At 41.2% G+C, this 27614-nt stretch overlaps 1 protein-coding gene and 1 pseudogene across 14 annotated transcripts in view; one reads left to right on the forward strand and one right to left on the reverse strand.

Annotated features, from left to right (window-relative positions):
- CREBRF (CREB3 regulatory factor) overlaps nucleotides 1-27614 on the forward strand; it is an 82198-nt gene that overhangs the window by 15158 nt on the left and 39426 nt on the right. For 7 of the 14 annotated variants that reach the window (XM_054488122.2, XM_054488126.2, XM_063665358.1 and 4 more), the window contains 4 exons: nucleotides 6594-6702; nucleotides 8595-8800; nucleotides 14537-14662; nucleotides 18325-19411. In XM_054488122.2, the coding sequence (XP_054344097.1) occupies nucleotides 8792-8800; nucleotides 14537-14662; nucleotides 18325-19411 (1222 nt within the window). In that variant the 5' untranslated portion in view covers nucleotides 6594-6702; nucleotides 8595-8791. The remainder of the gene's footprint in view (nucleotides 1-6593; nucleotides 6703-8594; nucleotides 8801-14536; nucleotides 14663-18324; nucleotides 19412-27614) is intronic. The other 7 variants (XM_054488124.2, XM_063665365.1, XM_063665359.1 and 4 more) reach the window with 2 other exon arrangements.
- Nucleotides 13281-14242, reverse strand: LOC129036661 (cell division control protein 42 homolog; annotated as a pseudogene).

The raw sequence follows: 27614 nt of genomic DNA on the forward strand, positions 1-27614 counted from the left end.
CCAAGCTGCTCTCAAACTCCTGGGCTCAAGTGATCCTCCTGCCTCAGCCTCCCAAAGTGCTGGGATTACAGGTATGAGCCACTTGTGTCTGGCCTAAGGTCTGAGTAGTTTGGACATTATCCAAGAAACGTATGGGAGTTGCTGATGACTTTGGAGCACAATGTTAATATGATGTGTGGTAGGTTAGAAAGAATAATTTTATCTTATATTAATAATTATTTTAGGCTGGGTGTGGTGGCTCATGCCTGTAATCCCAGCACTTTGGGAGGCCAAGGTAGGTGATTGCTTGAGCCCAGAAGTTCGAGACCAGCCTGGGCAACATGGTGAAACCCTCTCTACAAAAAAAAAAAAAAAAATGCAGTAATTAGCCAGGCATGGTGGCATGTGCCTGTATTCCCAGCTACTCGGGAGGCAGAAGTGGGAGGGCTGCTTGAGCCTGGAAGGTGGAAGTTGCAGTGAGCTGAGATCACATCACTCCAGTGTAGGTGACAGAGCAAGACCCTGTCTCAAAAAATTATTTTAATAATTTTCATTAATTTTTAATAATCATTAAATTTAAATTTTTTCCTTTTTTTTAAGAGACAGAGTCTCACACTGTTGCCCAGGCTGAAGTGCAGTGGCACAATCATAGCTCACTACAGTCTTGAACTCCTGAGCTCAAGTTATCCTCCTGCCTCAGCCTCCTGAGTAGCTGGGACTATAGGCATGTGCCACCATGCCTAATTTTTTTATCTTTTTTTTTTTTTTTTTTTTTTAAGACAGTGTCTTGCTCTGTCGCCCAGGCTGGAGTGCAGTGGCGCAATCTGGGCTCACTGCAAGCTCTGCCTCCCCGGTTCACGCCATTGTCCTGCCTTAGCCTCCTGAGTAGCTGTTACTACAGGCGCTGGCCACCACGCCCGGCTAATTTTTTTTGTTTATTAGTAGAGACGAGGTTTCACCATGTTAGCCAGGATGGTCTCCATCTCCTGACCTCGTGATCTGCCTGCCTCGGCCTCCTAAAGTGCTGGGATTACAGGCGTGAGTCACCACGCCCAGCCGCCTGGCTAATTTTTACTTTTTTTGTTTTTTTTTTTTTTTTTTTTGTAGAGACAGGGTCTCACGATGTTTCCAAGACCGGTCTCGAACTCCTGACCTCAATTAATCCTCCTGCCTCGGCTTCCCAAAGTGCTAGGATTATTGGCATAAGAATAATTTTAAAATGGGGCATAAGAACTCAAGAGAGGGAGAGGAGGATAGAGACAGGAAGACTATAGGGCAAATATTAGAATGGTAAATATAAGATGATGAGGACCAAGTAAGGGTTGAAAAAGAGGGAAGGGCAAAGTCAAACAGATGCATTTATGCTCAGTACAAGGTAAGTGATCTGTATATCTTTGTTAAAAAGAATTGGTATGATTTAACAAAGTGAGTAGGGGAGGAGGATTTAAAGAGTGAAGGCTGAAATCAGCCTTCTATCCCTGAATGTCAGAGAGTGATAGTATTATTGACAGAATAGGAATGTTTGGATGGGGAGATGGCATGTTGTATCTGCAGTGGTGGAATGTGAACACGGAGATATCCACATCTCAGATGATAGAGCTCATGCATGCACATGTTTAGGTTCAAAATGTAGATTTGCGAGTCCTTTAGAAATGATCTCTGAGGCCCAAAGAGTAGAGATAGTCTTTGTGACAATAGGTTTGCTTGGAGGCATCCATTTACTGAATGACCTTGGACAAATCTCTTACCCTTGCTGTACTTTTTATTTATTAATGTAAAAAGGGTTGGACAGGGACTAGGGGATAGTAGTTATCCTGATACCAAGACTATATTACCTAGATGTTTTATCAAAATACTGGTCCTTGTTACTTCACCAAGTTGTTTTATCAAATGACAGGGTATAGAAATGTACTTTAATCTGTAAACAGCTACACAGATACATACAAACTGAATATTTTGTCCCCAGTGGTAATCAAAGTTGGCTAGGATTAGAAATGCATCCTCTGGTTCTGTCTAAACTTGTTCCGTGCTCTTACTCTTGTGCTCTGAACAACTTAATTGACAGATATCAAGGCTGCAGAAAGCCCCCAATACCTTGCAATTGATAGTTTTCAGAAATAAAAAGTAGTCCTTCCCATTCAACTCAGATTAATCCAGACACTTGCTTTAATAGTCTTTTTAGGGCTGGGCGCAGTGGCTTACGCCTGTAATCCCAGCACTTTGGGAGGCCGAGGTGGGCAGATCACGAGGTCAGGAGATCGAGACCATCCTGGTTAATATGGTGAAACCCCATCTCTACTAAAGATACAAAAAATCAGCTGGGCATGGTGGTGGGCGCCTGTAGTCCCAGCTACTCGGGAGGCTGAGGCAGGAGAATTGCTTGAACCCAGGAGGCGGAGGTTGTAGTGAGCTGAGATTGCGCCACTGCGCTCCAGCCTGGTGACAGAGCGAGACTCTGTCTAAAAAATAAAAAATAAAAATAAATAAATAAATAAATAAATAGTTTTCTTTTTGGCCGGGCGCGGTGGCTCATGCCTGCAATCCCATCCCTTTGGGAGGCTGAGTAGATCACCTGAGGTCAGGAGTTTGAGACCAACGTGACCAACATGATGAAAACCCATCTCTACTAAAAATACGAAATTAGCCGGGTGTTGTGGCACATGCCTGTAATCCCACTACTTGGGAGGCTGAGGCAGGAGAATGGCTTGAACCCTGGAGGTGGAGGTTGCAGTGAGCTGAGATCACACCATTGCACTCCAGCCTAGGCAACAAGAGCGAAACTCTGTCTCAAAAAAAAAAAGTCTTCTTCCTTATTGGTTCCCAAAGAGCTTTGACTAAGCTCCCATATGTTGTCCCTGTAACCCAAAGATTAAAGTTGGATAGGAGCCTTTGGAAAGGAATTGAACAAAATTGTAACTGAGAGTTCTTCTGTCTTCCTCTAACATGGCATTCTAAGAAGAGATCACTTTTGAGATTTAGTATATCCTCTTTGCTTTTTAAGATTTTCAGTAAAAGGTGGTTTTAGTTATTTTGTTTAATTACATTTTTTGTGGCAGAGCTAATTCACCTCCCATATTTTATTTTTTATTTTTAAAAATTTTTATTTATTTTTATATTTTATTTTCCGAGACAGAGTCTCACTCTGTTGCCCAGGCTGGAATGCAGTGGCGTGATCTCAGCTCACTGCAACTTCCACCTCTGGGGTTCAAGTGATTCTTCTGCCTCAGCTGCCCAAGTAGCTGGGACGACAAGTGCGCACCACCATGCCTGGCTAATTTTTGTATTTTTAGTAGAGAGGGGGTTTCGCCATGTTGGCCAGGCTGGTCTCGAACTCCTGACCGCACGTGATCTGCCTGCCTCATCCTCGCAAAGTGTTGGGATTACAGGCATGAGCCACCATGCCTGGCCACCTCCCATATTTTAAAAACTCTCTGAGTGCGAGGATAAAAGACTATTGGATTGATCAGGTATACAGAGTTTGCAAGGTGGTATGGCAAAAGGATCACAGATTCTTACAAGGTCATTATAAGTACTGCTTTGGCTAGGAAAATGATCTTTTTTCACCCAATCTGAGAGAAAAGATACACCATCTTCCTTACTTTCCTCTTTTCCCATTGTCCTTCCTTAAAGACTAGCAGCAGCAGAATTTGGAAAATAAATAATGGGCATGTTTTGCTAATAATCGTGACAAACTATAATAATCTGTTTTGAATTTTACTTGCCTGTTTCTAAATTTTGGAGTCTAGAGAACTGCTATCAAAGGGTAAAATATAGTGATTCACTTGTAGTTTTGGTTACAGGTTTCATATTACATAATAAAGGGAGAACTTGAGCCCCACCTTTCTCCCAGTGTATTCCTTGCATAGGCAACCTCTGCTGCTTAAATGTTTTGGAGACTTTGGGATATCTGATTTCAACTGTACCGTGAAACAGGTAGTGGCTTGACTTAGTAAGCATCTGAAGGTCTGTTTTGTTCTACTCTTGCAGAGTAGAGTAGTTTTCAAAAGGAAAGGAAAGGAATTGTTGAGTGGGACCTATGAAGTATAGCAGGATGGATAGAATATGAGGCAGATGGGTCCTAGTTTGCTAAAGAGCTTGGGGCAGTCTGTAAGTTGTCTTTCTTGCCAAACAAGGGAGTCATGTGGGGTATACACATTGTATAACCTTTTCAGTCACCAAGGTTGCCTGTCCTTCCTGCCTCCCTGTTTCCTTGCCTCCTTGCCTCCCTTCTTCACTTCCCTTCCTTTCCTGCCTCCCTGTCCACACCCCTCCCTCCCCCTGCCTCTCTCCGTTTCTCTTTCCTTCATTCTTTCCTGCCCTCCTGCCTACTTCCCTGCCTCCTTTCCTTTACCTCCTGCCGTAGTCTGTTTTCTGTTGCTGTAACCACAGATGGGATAATGGATAATTGTAAAGAAAAGAGATTTATTGCTGGGCGTGGTGGCTTATGCTTCAAATCCCAGCATTTTGGGAGGCCGAGGCAGGAAGATCGCTTGAGCCCATGAATTTGAGACCAATCTGGGCAACATAATAAGACCCCATCTCCACAAAAAAAAAAAAAAAAAAAGTAATTCAGTAAAAGAAAAGAGATTTATTTGGCTCATGATTCTGAAGACTGGAAAGTCCAAGAACATGACACTGGCATCTGTTGAGGGTCATCCCATAGTAAAAGGCTAGAGGGTGAGAGCACGTAAGACAGAGGAAGTTGAGCTGAATTCATTTTTTCTACCAAGAGCCCACTCCTGTGTCCAGTGATAATGTCATTGATACCTACCTCTTAAAGGGTCCACCTTCCAATACTGTTAGGATGGCAATTAAATTTCAAACATGTTTTGGAGGGGACATTCAAACGGTAGCATCTTCCTTGCCTGTCTTCCTTTCTTTCCTTTCTTCCTCTTTCAGCTTTACTGAGGATTAAGCCTTAGGAGAAATGATTTATTTAAATTAGGGGTCATGGCCAGGCATCAGTGGCTCACACCTGTAATCCCAACACTTTAGGAGGACAAGATGGGCAGATCACCTGAGGTCAGGAGTTCGAGACCAGCCTGGCCAACATGGTGAAAACTGGTCTCTACTAAAAATACAAAAACATTAGCCAGGTGTGGTGGTGCTACATGCCTGTAATCCCAGCTACTCAGGAGGCTGAGGCACAGCAATCGCTTGAATCCAGGAGGTGGAGGTTGCAGTGAGCTGAGATCGCACCACTGCATTCCAGCCTGGGGTACAGAGTCAGTCTCAAAAAAAAAAAAAAAAAAAGATTAGTGTTTAGAACAGTTTCTGCCTCTTAGAATTGTGGATCTGGAACAGTTTAAAGACAACAGAGAGAGGAACAAGATTTCTGGTCACATGAAAGAAATGAGCATGAACCAGCAAAGATTAGGAAAGATCAAAGTAGACCATAGTATATTAACTACATAGCAGTATAAATTTATTGGCTTTTTTTTTTTGAGACTGTGTCTCGCTCTATAGCCCAGGCTACAGTGCAGTGGCATGATGTCGGCTCACTACAACCTCTGCCTCCCAGGTTCAAGCGATTCTCCTGCCTCAGCCTCCCAAGTAGCTGGGACTACAGCCGTGAGCCACCATGCCTGGCTAATTTTTGTATTTTTAGTAGAGTCAGGGTTTCACCATGTTGGCCAGGCTGGTCTCAAATTTCTGACCTCAAGTGACCCACCTGCCTCAGCCTCTCAAAGTGCTGAGATTACAGGTGTGAGCCACCATCCCCGGCCTCCAGAACACTTTTATCATCCCAAACAGAAACTATGTACACTTATTAAAAACTATCCCAGCCCTTAGTAACCTCCATTCTACTCTCTTTCTCTATTCTAAGCACCTCATAAAGCCTGATCATACAATATTTGTCCTTTTGTGTCTATTTTACTTACCATAATGTTTTTAAGGTTCATTCTTTTTGTAGTGTACATCAGAATTTCATTCATTTTCATGGCTGAATAATATTCTGTTGTATTTGCCATATTTTGTTGATCCATTCATCTGTTTGTAGACACTTGAGTTGTGTTTATCTTTTGGCTTTTGTGCATAATGCTGCCATGAACATGAGTGTACACATATCTGTTTGAGGCCCTGCTTTCAACTCTTTTAGGTATATACCTAGGAGTGGAATTGCTAGATCATATGGTAATTGGATTTCGCTTTTTGAAGAAATACCAAACCGTTTCCCACACCAGCTGCAATCCTACCAGCAAATGCACGAGGGCTCTGATTTCTCTATATCCTTGCCAATATTTGTTATTTTCCACTTTTTGGATAATACTCATCCTAATTGGTGTGTCAAAAATGTTTTAACATTTACTGTGATGAATGTGAGATGATTCGGAAGAGCTACTTAACTGTTGTGAGGAACCAGTTTCCTTAAGTTACTAAAAGGGGGCAATGGCTTAAGCCAGTTCCATATAAAAAGAAAGCTGCAGGGATTCTGGCCATCATATACAACATCTCCTTATTCATAAAATACTCTCGTTTACAAAAAGGTTTATATATTTATTATTATTAATGTATAATAAATATATATTTATTATTCGTAAAATACTCTCATTTACAAAGAGGTTTATATATTTCTTGATGTGAAGTTTTTTTTTTTTTTTTTTTCGAGACAGAGTCTCGCTCTGTGGCCTAGGCTGGAGAGCAGTGGTGCGATCTTGGCTCACTGCAAACTCCGCCTCCCGGGTTCATGCCATTCTCCTGCCTCAGCCTCCCAAAGTGCTGGTGAGTATTTTTAGTAGAGATGGAGTTTTTCCATGTTGGCCAGGCTGGTCTTGAACTCCTGACCTCAAGTGATCCACCTGCCTCAGCCTCCCAAAGTGCTGGGGTTACAGGTGTGAGCCATTGCGCCCAGCCGACCCTATTGCTAGTAAGGTTAATTTTTCTGATTTTAAAGGGTATCAGACTTTTCTCCCAGATCCAGGTTTTACGCCAAGATTATACTGGTCCACTTTATTGAACACATGACTTGAATTAGATGCCTTTTGGGAGGCCTAAGTCATAGGTCTAGAAAAAGTGACTGACCTCCTTTCTCATAGGAATCAGGGGAGACAATTAGGGCAATGACTATGACTACATACCAATTGTAGGACGACGGCATGAGGTCACATAAGGAGAACCTGCACAAGAACAGGCCTTTGGCAGGAACAGGGAGCAATCTAGTTATACTGTAGCACTGAATTGAAAAGCATAGTTAACTCTGTTTCTAGGTGGGCACTTGACATTGTTTCCTAGGTTAGACCAGTGAGCTGGGAATGACAGCCCACTGGAGGGAGAGTGCAGCAAAGATCCAGAAAATGCAAATTGTAGTCAGTTTATTGATCTAATTAAGTAGAACAATGATTGAGTCCCTGGGTGTAGTGTTGCTTGCCTGTAATCTCAGCTACTCGGGAGGCTGAGGCAGAAGAATCACTTGAACCCAGGACGTTGAGGTTGCAGTGAGCCAAGACTGGGCCACTGCATTCCAGCCTGGGTGACAGAGTGAGACTCTGTCTTTAAAAAAAAAAAAAAAAAAAAAGGAAATTAATATAATGTACCACTCTAACCCTCTAGCCCAGACAATGTGCTGACTTCAGAAGGCAAATTCAGTGTAAATTGACTGTTTACCAATATAAGAAGTGACACTGCTTCTAGACTGAATTAGATCAAGGATAGGACAGTGGTTCTCAAACTTTAGAGAGGACCACAGTCACCTGGAGGGCGTATTAAAAAACATTGCTGGTACCCACTCCTAGAGGTTCTGTTTTGATTCTGCATTTTAAACAAATTTTTAGGTTGATGCTGATATTAGTACTGCTGATCCTTGGATCATACTTCGAGACCCACTGATCTTGGACAGGAAAATGAAGCGAGTATAACTGTTTAGTTCCTCCTGGTTAAAGTCTTCATGGAGAAGGGAAAAAACACTAACATTTAAGTCTGTACCCTTTCAAAATCCTGTGCCAGATGATTTGTAGTCATTGTTTAACTTAACCCTTGAAACCACTCTGCAAAGCAGTCCCCAGGCCCATTTTCCCTCAAACATACACCTGTTAAAAACTTGCTGGAATAATTCTTTCTTCAATGACAGCTTATACTTATAACTGAAAGAATAATGTTGGCATATACCATTACAAATGTGATTTTATTTAATGTAGAGGATATGTTAAGTTCCATTGCTGACTATTATGTATTCATTACTCTTCTGTTGACTTATGAGAGAGATAAAATGTAGATTAATTTAGCAGTAATGATTATACAATAGATGGAATTAAATTTTGAGATATGTTTTCTCATAAAGAACATAAAGTGAATGAGAGCTTGACTTTAAAAATCAATATATTACATCTTTCAGATCACAGAAAAAATAAGCCTATGTTAATTTTGTGTTTTTTTTTTAATGTTGCCAATTGGTTATTGACCAGCTCTATTTTAGAAAAATACAAGAGGAGGAATGGTAAATTTCAGAATAGTAAGTATTAAGATATGACCAAATCCTTGATAACTCAACCATAAGACTTACTCATTTAAAACACAGTATTCTCTGCTAATATTGTTTTTCAAAAGTCAACTTTTTTTTTGAAACATCAACTTGTTTTTCCTGGAACTCAATGAAGTTACTTTGTGTTGTTTGACAGACAGCATCGCACAGAATTATTTAAAAAAAAAAAAAAAGCAGTGATCCAAGCAATTGAATTGGAAGCACTCTGGGGAAACCTGCTGTTTATTGTGAAAATCATCTTCGATCTTGGAATTGAAAGTAAAGCTGGAAAGGAATTTACAAACGAGAAAAAAAAGAAGTTTGGAATCGGATTCACAGGATCTGGGCTTGGAAATGCCTCAGGTAAATCATACAGAGTAGGTGCAAAGTTTTATATTTTCCCACTACAGAAAGTCAATACCTTTGACTCTTAAATGAATCTTAACACAACTTTGCATACTACCTTTTTGCGATATCTTATTTCTGATCTCAGCTAGTTTTGAGTACATGTTCTTCCTTCCATTGGCTTCTATTTCTTACTTTGCTATCACTTGAAGTTTAATGAGTTCTACATAGGTGGTATGATAAATAGGTAGAAGGTGGACAGATCTGCTGGCTTCATGGGACAAAACCAACTCCCCTGAAAATTAGTCTGCCACAGCAATCCCATTTCTATCTCCTCACTCTTCCTATTTCCCAATTCTTACCTTTCATTTATGCTAGCTGAATTTAGAAGTAATTAAGAGGAAATAGTGAGAGACTTCAGGCTCCCTCCCCCAACCCCTCTCATCTCTCGCTTTCTCGTGGACACACACACATAACCTGTGTGTGCACATGTAAATATCTCCCCACAAAATATATCTAAGAATGATTGTATCTGTTTATATTATGGCAGCTACTCTGAATTGATCAGTTTTGGTTTGAGGCAATCACTGAGACAATCAGTGAAGCCCTGTTAGTCCCCATTCTGCTTATCTAAACTCCTCCTTTTCTTCTCCAGTGTTTAAGCTCTTGCCCCTCCCCTGTTTGTTTCAGTGCTGGGGAGAAACCTAGAAGTAATGAGTGGGCAGGGACTCTTGGGTGGCTTTTTGTGTTGCCATACCAAGCTATCCCTTGAGCACAGGGAATCAACAATTTGCTGAGATTGTCTGGTGACTCGGAGACAGGCAGAAGAGGCAAAGAAAGGGGACTTGGTAATGGATATTGAAAAGACCAGCGGCTGGCTGGGCACAGTGGCTCACGCCTGTAATCCCAGCACTTTGGGAGGCTGAGACAGGGGGATCACAGGTCAGGAGATCAAGACCAGCCTGGCCAACATCATGAAACCGTGTCTTTACTAAAAATACAAAAATTAGCTGGGTGTGGTGGCACGCGCCTGTAATCCCAGCCGCTCTGGAGGCTGAGACAGGAGAATTGCTTGAACCTGGGAGGCAGAGGTTGCAGTGAGCCAAAATCATGCCATTGCACTCCAGCCTGGGGACAGAGCGAGCTCTGTCTCAAAAAAGAAAAAAAAAAAAAAAAAAGAACAGCTGCCTACCCCAACCTCTGTGACAGATGGACTGCATATACCCTTTTAGAGTGGTTACCCATTCAAGGTTTAGTTTTTTTTTTGTTTGTTTGTTTTTTTAGCTGGAGTTTCGCTCTGTTGCCCAGGCTGGAGTGCAGTGGTGCAATCTTGGCTCACTGCAAGCTCCACCTCCCGGGTTCACACCGTTCTCCAGCCTCAGCCTCCCAAGTAGCTGGGACTACAGGTGCCCGCCACCACGCCTGGCTAATTTTTTGTATTTCTAGTGGAGACGGGGTTTCACCGTGTTAGCCAGGATGGTCTTGATCTCCTGACCTCGTGATCCGCCCGCCTTGGTCTCCCAAAGTGCTGGGATTACAGGCGTGAGCCACTGCGCCCGGCCGAGGTTTAGTTTTATATTACTTGAATTTGGGGCTTAAATTTTAGACTTATTTTCTCAAGCTAACTTTTTCTAGGAAGAAAGGTTCTGCAGGCCTGGAAATGTTGGGGGAAGATAAGAGAAAGAAAAAAAAAATAAGATGGGACGTACCAATGAAGAAAAATACGATGAGAGGGTCTATGAAAAGTCCAGTTTGTGAAAGATAGAAAGTATATGAAAAGAATAAGCAAATAGATTAATACCATTTAAAAACATTTCTGCAGAAACTTGAAAAAAAAAGAGAAAAAACTAAAAAAGAGAAATTTCTGGCCGGTTGGCAGTGGCTCATATCTGTAATCCCAGAACTTTGGGAGGCCAAGGCGGGCGGATCACTTGAAGTCAGGAGTTTGAAACCAGCCTGACCAACATGGTGAAACCCCGTCTCTACTAAAAATACAAAAATTAGGCCAGGCGTGGTGGTGCGCACCTGTAGTCTCAGCTACTGGGAAGGCTGAGGCAGGAGAATTGCATGAACCCGGGAGGGGGAGGTTGCAGTGAGCCAAGATCACGGCACTGCACTCAAGCCTGCGTGACAGAGCGAGACTCTGTCTCAAAAAAAAAAAAAATCCGGGTGTAGTGGCTTGCACCTGTAATCCCAGCACTTTGGGAGGCTGAGACAGGCTGATCACTTGAGGTCAGGAGTTAGACCAGCCTGGCCAACATATAGTGAAACCCCATCTCTACTAAAAAATATAAAAATTAGCTGGACATGGTGGCGCCTGCCTGTAGTCCCAGCTACTTGGGAAGCTGAGGCAGGAGAATCGCTTGAACACTGGAGGTGGAGGTTGCAGTGAGCTGAGATTGTGCCAACAGAGCGAGACTCTGTCTCTCCAAAATAAATAAATAAATAAATAAATAAATAAATAAATAAAAAGAAAGAAATTTTTTATTCTTTCTCATTCTCTTTCTTCATCTCAGTTAGATTTCAAAGTGAGGCCTTTCTATTATTTGACCCACTTTAGGAGGGTGAGCCCAGACTTGACTCTGGAGGGATTTGTATAGATGTTAAAATGTAAAAAGAAGATAGAGAAAAAACAAGAAGGAGAATTAATGCTGGGTCCCAAGTCTTTTTTTTCCCCTTTACTTATTATGGAATGGACTGTGCCCTTTTCAGGAATCAGGATTAAGGCTACAGAGTTCATGCCCAAGTTACTGGGTCTTACCAAGGAGATTTTTGGGTATTTAGTTGATTCTGTTTCCATTACGTTCCTGCAGGCATTGGTTGTACTAGACAGTGATGCCCAAATTGTCTTCCAGCTTGCTTTGGAAAATAAGACATGAGACTCACTTAGAACCACAGAATGAGAGTGATTTGCTGTATCTGCAGACCCTAGGAAAAGACGGAATTCTCTACTGATAGTTAAAATAGTGTTGTTAGACAAGGATTTGAAGAAATGTTATATAGCTAAGTGAAAGTACTCGATAGGTGCTGTATGGTGACTGGTAGCTAAATAAGCTTTACTTTCTAGAAGATATTAATTGCTGCTCTATATTTTTTCAATTTTTTTTGACAGGGAAAACATTTTTTTAAATTACAAACTCAATTTATTTGGTGTATTTCAAAGGTGCAATACTTTTCTTCATGTATCAGTGAAAGAAGTTAGAAATTAACTTCCAAAAAAATCAGCAAATGGCAGACAAATGTCTGTGAAAGTCACAGTCACATATAGTGTGGCCTAGAAAACAGAGGGGCAAGACAGGCTTCACCCACTTTCATGAGTTTCATCAAATACTGGATCTACTCAAGGGTGGAAAGCAAAGGCAACTTTCAAAAAGGATATGTTATTAAATGAGGCATTTACTATACTCCTTCCTGAGAGCACCAGATAGGGAACATGTTTTCTAAACTAGATCTAGGAAGTGGATCCGTCCTCCTCCCCTTAAGGGCTATCTACTGGTTAATGAATTAAAAAAACAAGACTGAAAAACAAACTGCACACATACTCCCCTACAAAAAAGAGGAGGAAAAACAACAACAACAACAACACACCAAGATGTCCCAGATTACTCTCCAGGGTAGAACCAGGGAACAGCTTCAACAATTCCAATTAGTTTGTTACAGAGTCATCCATAAGCATGCCTTGCTTTTAAACAAATAATAATAAAGTTTTAAAACCACAAAACGAAAACTGCTACTAATCACTTTTCTGACGATACACAATTACTCAAAATTAACTAGTACTGGGAGGGAGAAGGGGGGACCATACCTATGGGCCTTGTCCCACACAAGTGCATGTGGGTAGGTACACGGCATTTGTCATTATTGGAAAAATGAATTTTTTTCATTTTTATTTTTATTTATTTATTTTTGAGACAGAGTCTCGCTCAGTCGCCCAGGCTGGAGTGCAGTGGCACGATCTCGGCTCACTGCAAGCTCCACCTCCCGGGTTGACGCCATTCTCTTGCCTCAGTCTCCCGAGTAGCTAGGACTGCAGGTGCCCGCCACCACACCCGGCTAATTTTGTCTTTGTATTTTTAGTAGAGACGGGGTTTCACCATGTTAGCCAGGATGGTCTCGATCTCCTGGCCTCGTGATCCACCTGCCTTGGCCTCCCAAAGTGCTGGGATTACAGGTGTGAGCCACTGCACCTGGCCTATTTTTTATTTTTTGAGATGGAGTTTCGCTCTTGTTGCCCAGGCTGGAGTGCAATGGCACAATCTCGGCTTACTGCAGCCTCCACCTCCTGAGTTCAAGCGATTCTCCTGCCTCAGCCTCTTGAATATCTGGGATTACAGGTGCGTACCACCACACCTGACTAATTTTCTTATTTTTAGTAGAGACAGGGTTTTGCCATATTGGCCAGCCTGGTCTCGAACTCCTGACCTCAGGTAATCTGCCTGCCTTGGCTTCCCAAAATGCTGGGATTACAGGCTTCAGCCACTGTACCCAGCCTGAATTTTAATTTTTAATCTTTAGTTTGATTTAAACACTGCTTTTAGTATGATGTCGACACTAGCTGTGCAGAAAGGGCTCTGGAGAGATGTTCATAGCAGCACACACCTGCGGCTCTAATTCGATTCTGGAGGCTCCAGGGCAGCCAATATTGCATTATCAAATACGTTCTTTTTTTTTTTTTCTTTTTGGAGACAGAGTTTTGCTCTTGTTGCCCAGGCTGGAGTGCAATGGCGAGATCTCAGCTCACTGCAACCTTTGCCTCCCAGGTTCAAGTGATTCTCCTGCCTCAGCCTCCCGAGTAGCTGGGATTACAGGCGCCCGCCACCACGCCCGGCTAATTTTTGTGTTTTTAGTAGAGACAGGGTTTCACCATGTTGGCCAGGCTGGTCTTGAACTCCTGATCTCAGGTGATCTGCCTGCCTCAGCCTCCCAAAGTGCTGGGATTACAGGCATGAGCCACCGCGCCCGGCTGTCAAATACATTCTTTAGGCCTTTCTGTGTGAGTGTAAAACACTCCACATACCTGACGGCCTTCAGGTCACGGGCCAGCTTTTTAGCAGTCTCCAGAGTGATAGGCTTCTGTTTGTTCTTGGCAAGTTTCTCAATAGTAGAGGGATCATCTCTGAGATCAGTTTGGGTCCCAACAAGCAAGAAAGGAGTCTTTGGGACAGTTATCTCAGGCACCCACTTTTTTTCACATTTTCAAATGAAGATGGAGAGACCACTGAAAAACAGACTAGAAATACATCTGTTTGTGGATAACTCAGCAGTCATAATCTGTCATAAACCTTTGCCCTGCAGTATCAAAAATCCAAGAGTGTATGGTTCTCTACCAGTCATAACTGTGACTGCATAGTTGTCAAAAACAGTACGTTATTCCGATGGTAATTTGTTTGTCGTGTAGGATATCAGGAGACATTTTTTGCCAACAGCACTATCACCCACAACACACTTAATTATCTGCATTGCTGAAATAGTTCTGTATCCACTTTAAATATTTCAAATCTGATGTTGACCTCAGCTTCTCCACCAGGGCGTTGGCAGCACTTTACTTTTTCTATTTTTAGGTATTTTCCTGATTTAAGTCTACAGTTCAGTGTTAGCCAAAGCTCTTAAATATACTATACAGTAGAAAAAAAGTATAGAAATGTTTTCTGAAAAGAATAAGTTACTTAGTGGGGGTGGGGTTGGGGCTCATATGTGATAAATTGGTCTCAAAGTAGTCTTTAACTTTCTAAAATAAAAATCACTCTGTTGTAGCCTAGTGTAAGCGGAATGGATCCGCCTTTCGGGGATGCCTTTCGAAGCCACACCTTTTCGGAACAAACTCTGATGAGCACAGATCTCTTAGCAAACAGTTCGGATCCAGATTTCATGTATGAACTGGTAAGCAACATTTTTTTGGTTTTGGTCTTGATTGATTTGGAGTAAAAGTTTGTGGGAGAGTTTTTTATTTATAAATGCCTGAAAAAAAAAAAAAAAGATGTGCTTGGGCCAAGTTTGATTCTTATGATTATACCTAGGGCAATTTTATTTATTTATTTATTTATTTTTGAGACGGAGTCTCACTCTCTTTCTCAGGCTATAGTGCAGTGGTGTGATCTTGGCTCACTGCAGTCTCCACCTCCCAGGTTCAAATGATTCTTCTGCCTCAGCCTCCCAAGCAGCTAGGATTACACGTGTGTGTCACCACATCCGACTAATTTTTTTTTTTTTTGAGACAGAGTCGGGCTCTGTTGCCCAGGCTGGAGTGCAGTGGTGCGATCTCCGCTCACTGCAACCTCCATCTCCTGGGTTTAAGCTATTCTTCTACCTCAGCCTCCCAAGTAGCTGGGATTACAGCCACCTGGCACCATGCCCAGCTAATTTTTGCATTTTTAATAGGGACAGGGTGTCACCACGTTGGCCAGGCTGATCTCGAACTCCTGACCTCAGGCTATCCACCTGCCTCGGCCTCCCAAAGTCCTGGGATTACAGGCATGAGTCGCTGCGCCCAGCCTAATTTTTGTATTTTTAGTGCAGACAGGGTTTCACCATGTCAGCCAGACAGGTCTTGAGCTCCTGACCTCGGGTGATCTGCCCGCCTCGGCCTCCCAAAATGCTGGGATTACAGGCATGAGCCATCGCACCTGGCCTACATCTAGTAATTTTAAAAGTATGCAGCTGTTGGCTGGGCACGGTGGCTCACGCCTGTAATCCCAGCACTTTGGGAGGCCAAGGCGGGCGGATCATGATGTCAGGAGATTGAGACCATCCTGGCCAACATGGTGAAACTCCGTCTCTGCTAAAAATACAAAAATTAGCTGGGCATGGTGGTGCGCACCTGTAGTCCTAGCTACTCGGGAGGCTGAGGCAGGAGAATTGCTTGAACCAGGGAGTCAGAGGTTGTGGTGAGCCAAGATCGCCCCATAGCATTCCAGTCTGGCAGACTGGAGTCTCAAAAAGAAGAAGGATGCGGCCGGGTGTGGTGGCTCACGCCTGTAATCCCAGCACTTTGAGAGGCCGAGGCGGGTGGATCACCTGCTTGAATTTTAATTTTTAATCTTTAGTTTGATTTAAACATTGCTTTTATTTATTTATTTATCTATTTATTTGGGACGGAGTCTTGCTCTGTAGCCCAGGCTGGAGGGCAGTGGCACAATCTCGGCTCACTGCAACCTCCGCCTCCCAGGCTCAAACGATTCTCCTGCCTCAGCCTCCCGAGTAGCTGGGATTACAGGCATGCACCACCACGCCCGGCTAATTTTTTGTATTTTTAGTAGAGATGGGGTTTCGCCATATTGGTCAGGCTGGTCTCGAACTCCTGACCTCGTGATCCACCCACCTTGGACTCCCAAAGTGCTGGGATTACAGGTGTGAGCCACCACGCCCGGCCTTAAACATTGCTTTTAGTATGATGCCGACAGCAGCTGTGCAGAAAGGGCTCTGGAGAGATGGTCATAGCCACACACATCTGCAGCTCTTCTTCCATTCTGGAGGCTCCAGGGCAGCCAATATTGCTTCATCAAATACATTCTTCTTTTTTTTTTGAGACGGAGTTTCGCTTCTGTTGCCCAGGCTGGAGTGCAATGGCACAATCTAAAATTAGCTGGGTGTGGTGGTGGGTGCCTGTAATCCCAGCTGCTCAGGAGGCTGAGGCAGGAGAATTGCATGAACCTGGGAGACGGAGGTTGCAGTGAGCGGAGATTGCACCACTGCACTCCAGCCTGGGCAACGAGAGCAAGACTCCGTCTCAAAAAAAAAAAAAAAAAAATGAATGCATCAAAAATGGTAAAAGATTATCTAAATATCTTCAAATCTAGTTTTTGATAAAGATAATGGGCTTTTCAGCTGGAAAACATTGAGCAAGGCATATGAATGACATAAAGAATGTGGCACAAAAATAGCAGTTCCAAACAGGATCTGCATATACTTATCATTTATTCTTGAGGTAAATAGACACTTAAAATTCAGAAGAAAAACATTTTAAAAACAGTTTTAATTACATAAAATTGAAATAACACAAAAATATATAAAAACTGGAAAACTGAATGCTCAAATGCATAAATCTACTAAAAATTATTGAATTGTCTACTTAATGTAGGTTGGTTTTATGGTATGTGAAATTATACTTAAGTAAAGCTGTTAAAACATACACAGACAGGCCGGGCGCAGTGGTCATGCCTGTAATCCCAGCACTTTGGGAGGCTGAGGCAGGTGGATCACGAGGTCAGGAGTGCAAGACCAGCCTGGCCAAGATGGTGAAACCTCATCTCTACTAAAAATACAAAAAAATTAGCTGGGCATGGTGGCACGCGCCTGTAATCTCAGCAATTCGGGAGGCTGAGGCAGAGAATTTCTTAAACCCGGAGGAGGAGGTTGCAGTGAGCCAAGATCGCGCCATTGCACTCCAGCCTGGGTGACAGAGTGAGACTCCATCTCAAAACAAAAACAAAAACAAAAAAAAAACCATACACAGACAACACACACACACACACACACCAAAAATTAAAGAGAAAAAATAACTCTGGAAGACTGAAAACTTCCTCATTTTCTTCCTGTGCCTCCACCTTCCAAACCTTTTACCAAAAGGTAACTAACAGGTTCTTTTCCATGCATATGTAAACATATGTATATAGTTTTTTTGTATATACTTTTTAATTAGATAATATAGATAACAGTTTTCTGTAACTTGCTCTTTTAAAAATAAAAATATATGGTGAGCAGTCTTTCATATTTGTACATTAGAGCTATGCTGCATTCATTTCAATGGCTGCAGAGTCTTAATTGATATTTGAAATTGACATCTCCAGTGGCACATGCCTGTAATCCCAGCAATTTGGGAGGGCAAGGTGGGCAGATCACTTGAGGTCAGGAGTTTGAGACCAGCCTGGCCAACATGGTGAAACCCTGTCTCTACTAAAAAAAAAAAAAGAAAAAAAATCATCTCTAAAATTCGTGAGGAGTATTTTACTCTGCCTGCCCAAGTGTTGTTATAAGGTCTTGCAAAAGATCTTACCATTCTGTGGCTGAATTCCAACTCTCTTTGGATTGCTCTTTGCCTCTATATGGAAGTTCCCACTAAAAAGATATCTTCTGTAATGAGGGTGTCTTTATTATTTTCATTGTTAATATTTTAAATTCTTCTCTCTCACTTATCACATTATTTGCTTTTTAGTTGAAATGTCTCCCCCTGCCCCCACCCTACCACCGCTAAGGAGATCCCAAAATCCTTCTAAGATAAGGAAATGTAAACTTTTTTCAGGCAAAACGTTTATGGTAAACTCAAGAGCCCTTGATATTTGGATCATACCTGAGCCTCTCAAGGGACACACTTTCCCTCTTTTTTTAATTTAATTTTTAATTGTTTTTTGTTTGTTTTATTTTCATTCTACTTTTTCTTGCCTAAGGAAATGATGACATTATATGAAATGATAAAGTGTCATGTCAGTAGCCTTTATGTTAAAACAGACCAAAAGTCAAGTATTGATTTATCAGTTTGACATATGGAGGTGAATATTTCCTTCCTGAAATATGATGTGCAATTTCTTTTTTAAAACCTTTCTCAGGATAGAGAGATGAACTACCAACAGAATCCTAGAGACAACTTTCTTTCTTTGGAGGACTGCAAAGACATTGAAAATCTGGAGTCTTTCACAGATGTCCTGGATAATGAGGGTGCTTTAACCTCAAACTGGGAACAGTGGGATACATACTGTGAAGACCTAACGAAATATACCAAACTAACCAGCTGTGACATCTGGGGAACAAAAGAAGTGGATTACTTGGGTCTTGATGACTTTTCTAGTCCTTACCAAGATGAAGAGGTTATAAGTAAAACTCCAACTTTAGCTCAACTTAATAGTGAGGACTCACAGTCTGTTTCTGATTCCCTTTATTACCCCGATTCACTTTTCAGTGTCAAACAAAATCCCTTACCCTCTTCATTCCCTGGTAAAAAGATCACAAGCAGAGCAGCTGCTCCTGTGTGTTCTTCTAAGACTCTGCAGGCTGAGGTCCCTTTGTCAGACTGTGTCCAAAAAGCAAGTAAACCCACTTCAAGCACACAAATCATGGTGAAGACCAACATGTATCATAATGAAAAGGTGAACTTTCATGTTGAATGTAAAGACTATGTAAAAAAGGCAAAGGTAAAGATCAACCCAGTGCAACAGAGCCGGCCCTTGTTGAGCCAGATTCACACAGATGCAGCAAAGGAGAACACCTGCTACTGTGGTGCAGTGGCAAAGAGACAAGAGAAAAAAGGGATGGAGGCTCTTCAAGGTCATGCCACTCCTGCTTTGCCTTTTAAAGAAACCCAGGAACTATTACTAAGTCCCCTGCCCCAGGAAGGTCCTGGGTCACTTGCAGCAGGAGAGAGCAGCAGTCTTTCTGCCAGTACATCAGTCTCAGATTCATCCCAGAAAAAAGAAGAGCACAATTATTCTCTTTTCGTCTCCGACAACTTGGGTGAACAGCCAACCAAATGCAGTCCTGAAGAAGATGAGGAGGACGAGGAGGATGTTGATGATGAGGACCATGATGAAGGATTCGGCAGTGAGCATGAACTGTCTGAAAATGAGGAGGAGGAAGAAGAGGAAGAGGATTATGAAGATGACAAGGATGATGATATTAGTGATACTTTCTCTGAACCAGGTATTATAATGCTTTGCAAGCTTACCAGACCTTTGTATTACTATTTTGAAATAGAAAGTTTTTTGTTTCTATTTTGTTTGGATAATTTCTTTATTTTAGTTTGGGAATTAAATGACTTAAACCTTGGCTTGGATATGTAATTGGTTTTTCTATTCAAATAGCTCTAAAATTATCACTTTCGCTCACATAGGGATTCATAAGCTGATTCCTTGAGGGCTTATTTTTTATTATTTTATTTCTTATTTTTAAAATTAAAATAGAGACGGGAGCTTGCCACTGTGCCCAGCTGAGGACTTATTCTTAATGTATCTTAAGTGGCCTGTTTTGTCACTCTCTTGAGCATTTATGCAAAGATACCAATAATTTATTGGTTTAAAAAATATTCCTGTTTAGGGCTGGGCGCGGTGGCTCATGCTAGTAATCCCAGCACTTTGGAAGGCCGAGGTGGGCGGATCACCTGAGGTCAGGAGTTAAAGACCAGCCTGGCCAACACAGCGAAACCCTGTCTCTACTAAAAATACAAAACTCAGGTGTGGTGGCACGCACCTGTAATCCCAGCTACTCCGGAGGTTGGGGCAGGAGAATCACTTCAACCCAGGAGGCTGAGGTTGCGGTGAGCTGACATCGCACCATTGCACTCCAGCCTGGGCAACAAGAGTGAAAGTCTGTCTCAATAACAACAAAAAATAATAAATAAAAATATTACTGTTTATGCATGTGTCTCTCTATTATAGTTGAGATAAGTTAAGAGTATATAGAATGTTGAACCAAGTGATGATGGTTTATATTACTCATTCCAATACCCAACAAAGTCTGTTTATGAATAATGTAAAAGAGAGCGTTTTCTTTGTGTCTGCTAACATTTTAATTTACATCGTATTTTCCTATTTAAGAAAAATACATGCTGTAATTTGGTGAGCATGAAGGAGACTCTGCTTTATTTATATACAGCGCATATAAATAAAAGGGACAAAGAAAATGAAATCTCTGGGGGAACTGGTTCACTTTAGCATTTACACGCTTGGGCTTTTGGCGCTGTTGTCTTGTGCAGTTTATTTATAAAAATAGTATTGCCAAGTGGCACATGGTTGAAAATGCACAAAGAAGTAAAGATCTTCAAATTTAAACTAAAGTTATTTTCTTCAAAAATATTGTTGGTACTAACTCTGCATGAAAACTAAGTTATTATAAAAAAAACTATCAGAGCCCTTTTGTTATAATGATGATTGCTGGAATTTCAGGCAGTATAAACATAGATATTTAATTTTTTGAAAGGCGTTTAAAGCATAATACCTATATTGTAACTAGTGAAACATTATTATTACTAAAAGAATTTTTCCTTTGGTGAAATCTTTCTATTACACAAATGCTTTGATTTATGCATTTGACACAAACAAATTTTTTGATTTGGGTGGAGTTTCAGGTAAGTAAAAGGTACTTGAATATGGAAGAAAAGGGTTTGTGCCTTCTTCATTGGTTTACCGTACAACCCTATATAGTCTAGGTAGACTAATGTCTTTTTACAATACAGGAAAATTTTTCTCTTGGCAAGTGAATAAAATCTGCTTTGAGATATTTCAAGGAGACTTGACTTTGTAGGTAGGGGTAATTTATATAACTCCCTGCACTTGGAAGATCATAATGCTGTTCATGAGTGGTCCTTAAAGTCCTGACAAATCGGTCCTGTTGCTTTGAGTCTCGTATTTCAGAGCAGGGGAAGGGTGAGACAAGAGAGGATGGGTAATTAAGGGAAATGGCAAATATGGGGAAGGAAATGCCTTTAGCAGCTGGTGCTTAAAGGAATATATAGATCAGAAGGAGTCAGTAAATCCTACCATCACCAAGGCAGCAAGGACTATATTATCTACCTGACTTTTGATTGTAGTTTTGCTTTTCTTTGACTTTTCCCCCCCAACTTTATTGAGGTATGTTTAGCAAATAAAAATTGTATACATTTAAAGTGTACAACATGTTTTTACATATGTATACATTGTGAAATGATAACCCAAATCAGGCTAATTAACATACCCATCACTTCACATAGTAGGGTGGTAAGAACATTTAAGATCTACTCTCTTAACAAATTTGGCCTACACAATACAGTTGTTGTTTTTTTTTTTTTGAAGCAAGATATGGCTCAATTGCCTAGGCTGGAGTGCAGTGGCACAATCTTGGCTCACTGCAACCTCTGCTTCCCTGGCTCAAGCCACCCTCCCACCACAGCCTTCCAAGTAGCTAGGACCACAGGCGTGCACCATCATGCCCAGCTAATTTTTGTATCTTTTGTTGAGATGGGGTTTTGCCATGTTGCCCAGGCATGTCTTGAACTTGTGAACTCAAACCACCTGCCCGTCTCAGCCTCCCAAAGTGCTGGAATTACAGGCGTGAGCCACCACACCCAGCCCAGTATTGTTATCTGTAGTCACAATGCTGTGTGTTAGATCTCCAGAGCTTATTCATCCTGCATAACTGAAACTTTGTACCTTTTGGCCAACATCTTCCCATTGACCCCACCCACCAGCCCCTGGCAACCTCCATTCTACTTTTTACTCTCTGATCCTGAGTTTGACGTTTTTTCTAAGATTTCGCATATAAATGAGATCATGCTGTATTTGTCTTTCTGTGCCTGGCTTATTTAACTTAGCATGACGCCTTCCAGGTTCATCCATGTTATCACAAAGACAGAATTGCCTTTCTTTCTAAGGCTGAATAATCCTGTGTGTGTGGGCGTGTGCGTATAACTGTCACATTTTCTTTATGTATATGTTCATTGTTGGCCCCTTTGTTGATTCCTCATCTTGGATTATGTGAATACTGTTGCAGTGAACATAGGAATGCAGATACCTCTTCAAGATACTGACTTTATTTATTTTGGCTGTATCCCCAGAAGTGGGATTGCTGGATCATATGATCGTTCTATTTTTAATTTTTTGAGGAACTTCCATGCTGTTTTCCATAATGACTGTACCAATTTACATTCCCACCAATAGTTTACAAGAGTTCTCTTTTTTCCACATCCTCAACAACACTTGCTGTCATTTATCTTTTTGATAATAGCCATGCCGACAGGTATGAGGTGATATCTCATTGTGGCTTTCGTTTGTATTTCTCTGATGATTAGTGGTATTGAGCATGTTTTCATATACTTGTTGGCCATTTGGATGTCTTTTTAAAAATGTTTATTCAGGTCCTTTGCCCATTTTTAAATTGGATTGTTTTCTTGCTATTACATTGTTTGGGTTCCTTGTATATTTTAGATATTAACTCCTTATCAGATGTATGGTTTGCAGATATTTTTCTTTCATTTCATAGGTAGTCCCTTCACTCTGTTAATTGTTTATTTTGCTCTGTGGGAGCTTTTTGGTTTGATGCAATCTCATTTGTTTATTTTTGCTTTTGTTGCCAGTGCTTTTGAAGTTATATATTTAAAAAATCATTGTCCAGACCAATGTCAAGAATCCTTTTGCATGTTTTCTCCTAGTATTTTTATTGCTTAGTTCTTATGTTTAAGTCTTTAATCCATTTCGAGTTGATTTTTTAATATTGTATGAGATAAAGGTCTCCAGTTTCATCATTTTGCCTTTGAATATCCAGGTTTCCCATAACCATTTATTGAAGAGACTATCCTTTATTTATTGTTGTTTCTGGCACCTTTGACAAGAATTAATTTATTGGACATAATGTGGGAATTTATTTCTGGGCTGCCTGTTTCATTGGTATATATGTCTGTTTTTATGCCAGTACCATATTGCTATAATTACTATAGCTTTTTTTTTTTTTTTTTTGAGACGGAGTCTTGCTCTGTTGCCCAGGCTGGAGTGCAGTGGCCCGATCTCGGCTTACTGCAAGCTCCGCCTCCCAGGTTCACGCCATTCTCCTCCCTCAGCCTCCCAAGTAGCTGGGACTACAGGCGCCCGCCACCACGCCCAGCTAATTTTTTTGTATTTTTAGTAGAGACGGGGTTTCACTGTCTTAGCCAGGATGGTCTCAATCTCCTGACCTCGTGATCTGCCAGCCTCGGCCTCCCAAAGTGCTGGGATTACAGGCATGAGCCACTGTGCCTGGCCTATAATTAGTATAGCTTTGTAATATATTTTGAAATCAGATAATATGATGCCTCCAGTTTTGTTTTTCTTGCCCAAGATAGCTTTGGCTATTCAGAATCTTTTGTGATTTCATATGAGTTTTAGGGTCTTTTTCCCTTTATTTAAGGATTGCATTGAATCTGTAGTTCACTTTGGGTAATATGGATATTTTGGTCGTATTAATTCTTCCAATCCGTAAACGTAGGATATCTTTCTATTTATTTGTGTCTTCAGTTTCTTTCACCAATGTTGTATGGTTTTCAGTGTATAGATCTTTCACTTTCTTGGCTAAATTTTTTTCTAAGTTTTTTTTTTTTGGTGTGATACTGTTGTAAATGGGATTGCTTTTCTAATTTCTTTTTTGGATAGTTGTTAGCATATAGAAACACAACTGATTTTTGAATAATGATTTTGTATCCTGCAGCTTTACTGAATTAGTTTATTAGTTCTAACAGTTCTATGGTGAAGTCTATTTTTTTTTTTTTTTTTTGAGATGGAGTCTTGCTCTGTTGCCCAGGCTGGAGTGCAGTGGCGCCATCTAGGCTCACTGCAAACTCCGCCTCCCGGGTTATGCCATTCTCCTGCCTCAGTCTCCCTAGTAGCTGGGACTACAGGCGCCCACCACCACACCCGGCTAATTTTTTTGTATTTTTAGTAGAGACGGGGTTTCACCATGTTAGCCAAGATGGTCTCGATCTCCTGACCTTGTGATCCGCCTGCCTTGGCCTCCCAAAGTGCTGGGATTACAGGCATGAGCCACCGTGCCCAGCCTATGGTGAAGTCTTTAGGGTTTTCTAGATACAAGATCATGTCATCTACTAACAGAGACAATTTCTTTTCCTATTTGGATGCCTTTCCTTCTTTGTTTTCTTTCTTTCCCTGCCTCCCTTCCCTCCCTTCCTTTTCTCTTTCCTTTTCCCTTCCTTTCCCTTCCCTTCCCTTCCCTTCCCTCCCCTCCCTTTTCTCTGTCCAGTCCCTCCCCTCCCCTCCCCTTCCCTTTCTCTGTCCAGTCCCTCCCCTGCCCTCCCCTCCCCTCCCCTCCCCTCTTCCCCCTTCCTCCTCCCCTCCCCTCCCCTTCCCTTTCCTTTCCTTTTGCATAATTTCTCTAGATAGGACTTCCAGTATTATTGATATATGGAATAGTAGTTGAGAGAATGGGCATCCTTGTCTTGTTCCTGGTCTTAGAGGAAAAGCTTTCAGGTTTTCATCACTGAGTATGATGTTAGCTATGGGTTTGTCGTGTGTGGCCTTTATTATGTTGAGGTATGTTCCTTTTATATGTAATTTGTTAAATTTTTTTTTATCATGAAAGCATGTTGAATTTTTTAAAGCAAATTCTTTCAGATCTTGAAGCATGTTGAATGTTGTCACATGTTCTTTCCATATCTATTGAGATGATCATATTGTTTTTATCCTTCAGTCTGTTAATGTGGTATATCATTGATTGATTTGCATATATTGAATCATCCTTGCATCTGAAAGATAAATTCCACTTAATCATGATGTATGATCCTTTTAATGTGCTGTTGAACATGGCTTGCTAATATTTTGTTGAGGATTTTTACATCTATGTCCATCAGGGATACTGGCCTGTGATTTTCTTACCTCGTGTGTTCTTGTTTGGTTTTGGTATCATGGTAATACTGGCCTCATAAAATGAGTTTGGAAATGTTCTCTCCTCCACATTTCTTTGGAAGTATTAGAGAAGGATTGGTATTAATTCTTCCTTCAATATTTGGTAGAATTTACTAGTGAAGTCAGCAGGCCCTTGGCTTTAGTTCATTGAGAGTTTTTGTTTGTTTGAGACAGTCTTGCTCTGTCACCCAGGCTGGAGTGCAGTGGCACGAACTCAGCTCACTGCAATCTTCGCCTCCCGGGTTAAGTGATTCTCCTGCCTCAGCCTTCCGAGCAGTTGGGACTACAGGCAGTCACCACCATGCCTGGCTAATTTTTGTATTTCTAGTAGAGATGAGGTTTCGTCATGTTGGCCAGGCTAGTCTGGAACTCCTGACCTCAGGTGATCTGCCCGCCTCGGCCTCCCAAAGTGCTGGGATTACAGATGTGAGCCCTCGTGCCCGGCCGACAGTTTTTGATTACTGATTCAGTGTTCTTTCTTTTTATTGGTTTGTTCAGCTTTTCTATTTTTTTCGTAATTCAGTATTGGTATGTTTCTAGGAAGTTATCCATTTCTTCTAGGTTATTCAATTTGTTAGTGTATAATTGTTTATAGTAGTTCTTAATTATTCTTTGCATTTCTGTGGTATTAAATCTGGTTTCTCCTCTTTCATTTATAATTTTATTGATTTGAGTCTTCTTTTTTCTTAATTTAGTTAAAAGTTTGTGAATTTTGTTTTCATTTCAACAAAAAACTCTTCATTGATCTTTTCTATTGTTTTTTAGTGTCTAATTCATTTATTTCTGCTCTGATCTTTGTTATTTTCTTCCTTCTGCTAACTTTGGGTTAGTTTGTTCTTCTTTTTCTACTTCCTTGAGGTGTAAAGTTTGGTTGTTTATTTGAGATTTTTTTTTTTCTTTGATGTAGGTATTTATTACCATAAGATTCCCTCTTGGATTTGCTTTTGCTTTATCCCCTAAGTTTTGATATGTTGTGTTTCCATTTTTGTTTGTCTCAGCATATTTTTCTATTCCTCTTTTGATTTCTTCTTTGACCCATTGGTTGTTCAGGAGTGTGTTGTTTAATTTCTACATATTTGTCAATTTTCCAATTTTCCTTCTTTTTTTTTTTGAGACAGAGTCTTGCTCTGTCGCCCAGGCTGGAGTGCAGTGGCGCGATCTCAACTCACTGCAAGCTCCGCCTCCCGGGTTCAGCCATTCTCCTGCCTCAGCCTCCTGAGTAGCTGGGACTACAGGCGCCCGCCACTATGCCCGGCTAATTTTTTGTATTTTTAAATAGAGACAGGGTTTCATTGTGTTAGCCAGGATGGTCTCAATTTCCTTCTGATTTCCTTCTGATTTCTAGTTATACAGTTGCCAAAATATCATACTTGGTATTACTTCAGTCTTCTTAAATTTGTTAAGTAAGACCTGTTTTGTGGCCTAACATATGATGTAAACTAGAGAATGTTCTGTCTGTGCTTGAAAAGAGTATATATTCTGCTGCTGTGAGATGGAATGTTCTATATATGTCTGTTAGGTCCATTTGGTCTGAAGTGTTATTCAAATCCATTGTTTTTTTAATTGATATTCTGATGATCTATCCATTGTTGAAAATGGAGTGTTGAAGTCCCCTATATTACTGTCTGTTTTTTCCTTTAGTTCTATTAATATTTGGTTCATTTACTTAGGTGCTTTGATATGGGAGTAAATACATTTACTGTGTATATAACCTCTTGATAAATCAACAAACCCTTTATTATTATATAAAGACCTTCTTTGTCTTGTGACAGTTGTTATTTTTTTACTGTTTTTTTTTTTTTGAGACAGAATCTTACTCTGTTACCCAGGCTGCTGGTGTGCACCAGTACTATCACACCTCACTGCAGTCTCAACAACTTGGGCTCCAGCAGTACCACTGCTTCAGCCTCCTGAGTAGCTGGGACTATAGGTGTGTGCCACCTCTTGTGACAGTTTTTGATTTAACATCTATTTTGTCTGATGTAAGTATAGCCAGCTCTGTCCTTTTTGGTTGCCATTTCCATGGAATATCTCTTTTCATTTCTTCACTTATGGCTTACATGCATCCTTTTTATTTTTTTGAGACAGAGTCTTACTCTGTTGCCCAGGCTGGAGTGCAGTGGTGCAATCACTGCTCACTACAGCCTTGACCTGCCAGACTCAAGCAATCTTCCCACCTCAGCCTCCCGAGTAGTTAGGACTACAGGCATGCACCCCCATACCCAGCTAATTTTGGTATTGTTTGTAGAGATGAGGTCTCCCTATGTTGCCTAGGCTGGTCTTGAACTTCTGGGCTCAAGTGATCTGCCTGCCTTGGCCTCTCAAAGTGCTGGGATTACAGGTGTGAGCCACTATGCCTGGCTATATGCATCCTTAAAGCTAAAGTGATTTTCTTGTGGGCAACATAGAGTTGGTTCTTGGTTTTCTCTTTATTCAGCCACTCTAGATCTTTTTACTGGGTATTGATAGGTAAGGATTTACTG

Source organism: Pongo pygmaeus, chromosome 4 (assembly GCF_028885625.2).
Source record: "Pongo pygmaeus isolate AG05252 chromosome 4, NHGRI_mPonPyg2-v2.0_pri, whole genome shotgun sequence".
Taxonomy (NCBI): Eukaryota; Metazoa; Chordata; class Mammalia; order Primates; family Hominidae; genus Pongo; species Pongo pygmaeus.